The sequence below is a fragment of the Wasmannia auropunctata genome, unplaced genomic scaffold, assembly GCF_000956235.1.
Source record: "Wasmannia auropunctata unplaced genomic scaffold, wasmannia.A_1.0 LD336097.1, whole genome shotgun sequence".
Lineage (NCBI taxonomy): Eukaryota > Metazoa > Arthropoda > Insecta > Hymenoptera > Formicidae > Wasmannia > Wasmannia auropunctata.
This window is the reverse complement of record NW_012026793.1, coordinates 2,147,891-2,151,304: the sequence shown is the minus strand read 5'-3', so window position 1 is coordinate 2,151,304 and position 3,414 is coordinate 2,147,891. Positions and strand designations below refer to the sequence as shown.

The following is a 3,414-nucleotide window of genomic DNA, read 5'->3' as shown; positions in this document are numbered from 1 at the left end:
TATACATACAAGTATCATTCAGCATCAATTTTACAATATTTTCATTACGTATTTTTACAAGCTCTACAACCAGGTCTTGAATTCGTAGTGAGGACGGAACGCTTGATTGCAGAAATTGTTCAATGTCCATACGTTTCTCGATGAACATCTTCCACATTCCATGAAACAGGATAATGTGATTGCCTCGGTTGTCACCAATAAGTATTTCCACATAAGATATAGATCCGACGCTGATTCCAATATCCAGGTATTTAAAATTGGTGGATGTTAAAGCGAATCTTCTTCCCAATATACGAGGCGTCTCCGAAATATGAGACGCAATTCTGTAAAAGAATTAAATCAAGCATGGAAATAAATATAAATTAAGCATGGAAAAAGAATAAATAATATATTGAAACTTACGGTCTCTCGATCACCTCATCCTTTAGCGGAACGTAATAATTCATTATTGTCCAAAGCTACATCATTCCAGCACCACTCTGTCAAACGTTCTTTCAAATACAGCTTTCAAAGCAAGACTGGCAATCTCGCGGTCCCGCAGTTGTAAATCTAAACTCCAATTCACTTCTATAAATGCCCAGCTTTGTCCATCGTGTCGATTGAACGAAACTCTTAAACCCCTGGCGTTAAATTCATCAGGATCCTTGTCTGATTGGTGGAAAAGAAACGAATTCCACCACACCTCGAAACGTGACTCATTTTCTGTGTAGCGGTGATTACTAATACCATAAATTTTTCCTTGGCATGTGTCAAGGAATGACTCTGTGACACTGTTCCAATACATATCACGGCAATGCGTAGTTCCACGTATATGCGACAAATGAGCGGGACATTCCTTCTTAACGCGAATAAGCACATTTGGAAATCCACATTCTCTTTCACGAAGAAGACGAACAATCGCTGAACAATATCGATTTCGTTTCCTCCTCCATCAAGGAGGAGGCACTCGCTTGAACGTAGCCATGTCGCTCAACAATTTAACAATGTGAAATCCTGAGACTATTTATACGAGCAGCCATAATGCCTCGCAATGAAATCTTGCTGTTGAACACGCGTAAAAAATGCAATTTAGCATTTTGACCAAGCGCCGATGTACAGCAGCTGTGACACAATAGATTCGCGTAATATAATATTTTTTCAATCTAAACGTCTCGCGGTCATGTCATCGAACACGTGTTAAAAACGCAATTAAGCATTTTGATCAAGCGCCAATGCATGGCAGCTTTCCGCGAGATCACGTCGCGAAATCAACGATAACTGCAACATTTGCGAAATATAGGCCACACCCATTAGTTTCGACATATATATTGCAAAGAATTGATACACCTCGTCAGTGTATCGGACAGTTGTTCGTCTTAATGAACAAAATGAAACCGTTACTTGACACGTTTTTAAACAATTGGATCCGAAAATCAATCCTTTAAAGACATTAATCTTGCTGCAAGACATTATCTCTCCATCTGCAAAAAATGAAATGAAGATGATTCTCTAACACAAAGGTCTGCTAATCCGTTGTTAAAAGTCCGCTTTGAAAAGTCTTGTAATTAACTTATAATAAAATTTTAAACTTAAATACAGTTCACAACATTTTTAACTTAATAAAACTCGACACTTTGTTCCGGGAAGTTTTTTCAACAGATGCTTTCATCGTGGATGTTACGCCTAGTGACATGTTTTTTCTCTCCCTTGCTTCGCAGATTCTGCCCATCGAACATGGAATCCTGCGACGCGAGAGTCTTCTTCTTTCCTCGAAATGCCAGAGTTAAAAAACCGTTACTTATAACTACTAGGATCAAGTGAACCGTTGCTGATTTGAAATTTATTATCTTTGCGTGATAAAAAGATTAGTGCATTTATTTGATGTGATTTCAAACAACTCGTTTTTACAATAATTTAAATTCTTTATTTTTGTAGTAATTCACTAACTTACATATTACAATATTGTAAATATAATATATGCACAATGCAGAATTACCACGATTATTGGAAAGACGACAGCACGGTGAAATAGGACATGGATGCTTTCATGACCTAATAAAAAAAAAATGTATTAACATATAAATAATTTTGTGAATAAGTAAATTGTATAAAATTTACAGAAATTATTTAAAGAAACTTTAAAAGTTTCTAGTTTTTGACATTTTTTTAAGATCTATAAACTCTCAGAGAAAAGTCGCCGATATTGACATAAGTATTCTACAGAAACAATCCATTATTCTTTTAAATCTTATTAAATTAAACGTTGCACTTTATTAATACAGATCAAAACATGATCTGTTTAAATGATTAAGAAAATAAAAGCTCATAATCAGATTGTAAGTTAATTTTTTCAAACAAGGGAATCTCACGAAGTAATAAATTCTGATTTTAATAAAACTTGGTACACTTTGAGGTCACATAAATAGATGAATTTAGAAATTATCAGTTAGTGTTAAAAAATGGTTTAAAGGAATGAAACTACCCCTTATATACAAATTAATTTTTTTTCGTTATATTTTTGTGACGATGCGCCCCGTCTCGTCACTAGATTCGGCCGACCAACCGCCCCTGGCGCTTAGCGCCACAAATCCCACTACAGTCACGCGCTCCAAGCGTGATACCCGCGGGCAATCCCCTCTCCGCGCCTTCCCCCGCCGACGTCTATCGGCGGGGGTATATAAACCACGGCCGCAGAACAAGCGGCATCCAGTCCTGTCCTGAGCCTGCTCTAGTACAGATCACGCTTTCGCCTTCCTGAAGAGAGTTGGGGCGCCCGACTTCTTCGATTGTCCGATCAGGGCGCCTGGTGGACCTCCATTTGATAGCTTCCTGGAGAGAGCCAGGGCGCCTGGCTGCTCCGCTACCCGCCAGATCGGGTCGCCCGGTTGGCCGACCCTTGTTTCCTAGGAGAGAATTGGGGCGCCCGACTTCTCTGCCCTCGCCGGGGCGCCCGGAAGGCAAGACCCACCGTGCCTGCGGCCCAGCTGCGCCTGGGACTCTGCGAGCGACTCCGCTGTACCGACCGGACCGTCCCGAGCGCCGGGACCGACCGAACCGACTCGTCCGATAAGGACGCACCGCCGTGCCGACCGAACCGACTCGTCCAACAAGGACTACGCCGTACCGTCCAGCGCCTCGCTCGGCACCAAATATAAATAGTGTACAGTCAACAGCAATGAATCGGTGGGTCATAGTAGAGTAGTGAATTTATCGACGTTGAGTCGATAATGACGAACGCGCGCGTACGGAAAGTGCGGTAATTCGGAAGGAACATTAGCACATTAATTGTATTTCAGGCAATGAATACACAACCGATTTTCTCTTAGTTACTACTTTTCTTTCTTCTTGGATTTAAGTATTTGTATTGTTAATTATGTTTAAAAGTATGAATATTAAATATAATGAGAAAAATATATGGTAGAATTAAACTGAAAG

At 40.1% G+C, this 3,414-nt stretch overlaps 1 protein-coding gene across 1 annotated transcript in view; it reads right to left on the bottom strand.

Moving 5' to 3' along the window:
- Positions 1 to 446, bottom strand: part of LOC105462604 — a 3,659-nt gene extending 3,213 nt beyond the window's left edge. The window contains exons 1-2 of the mRNA XM_011709307.1: positions 403 to 446; positions 147 to 323 (exon numbers count right to left, since the gene is read on the bottom strand). Coding sequence (XP_011707609.1) covers positions 147 to 323; positions 403 to 446 — 221 coding nt within the window. The remainder of the gene's footprint in view (positions 1 to 146; positions 324 to 402) is intronic.
- Positions 447 to 3,414: the final 2,968 nt, after the last annotated feature.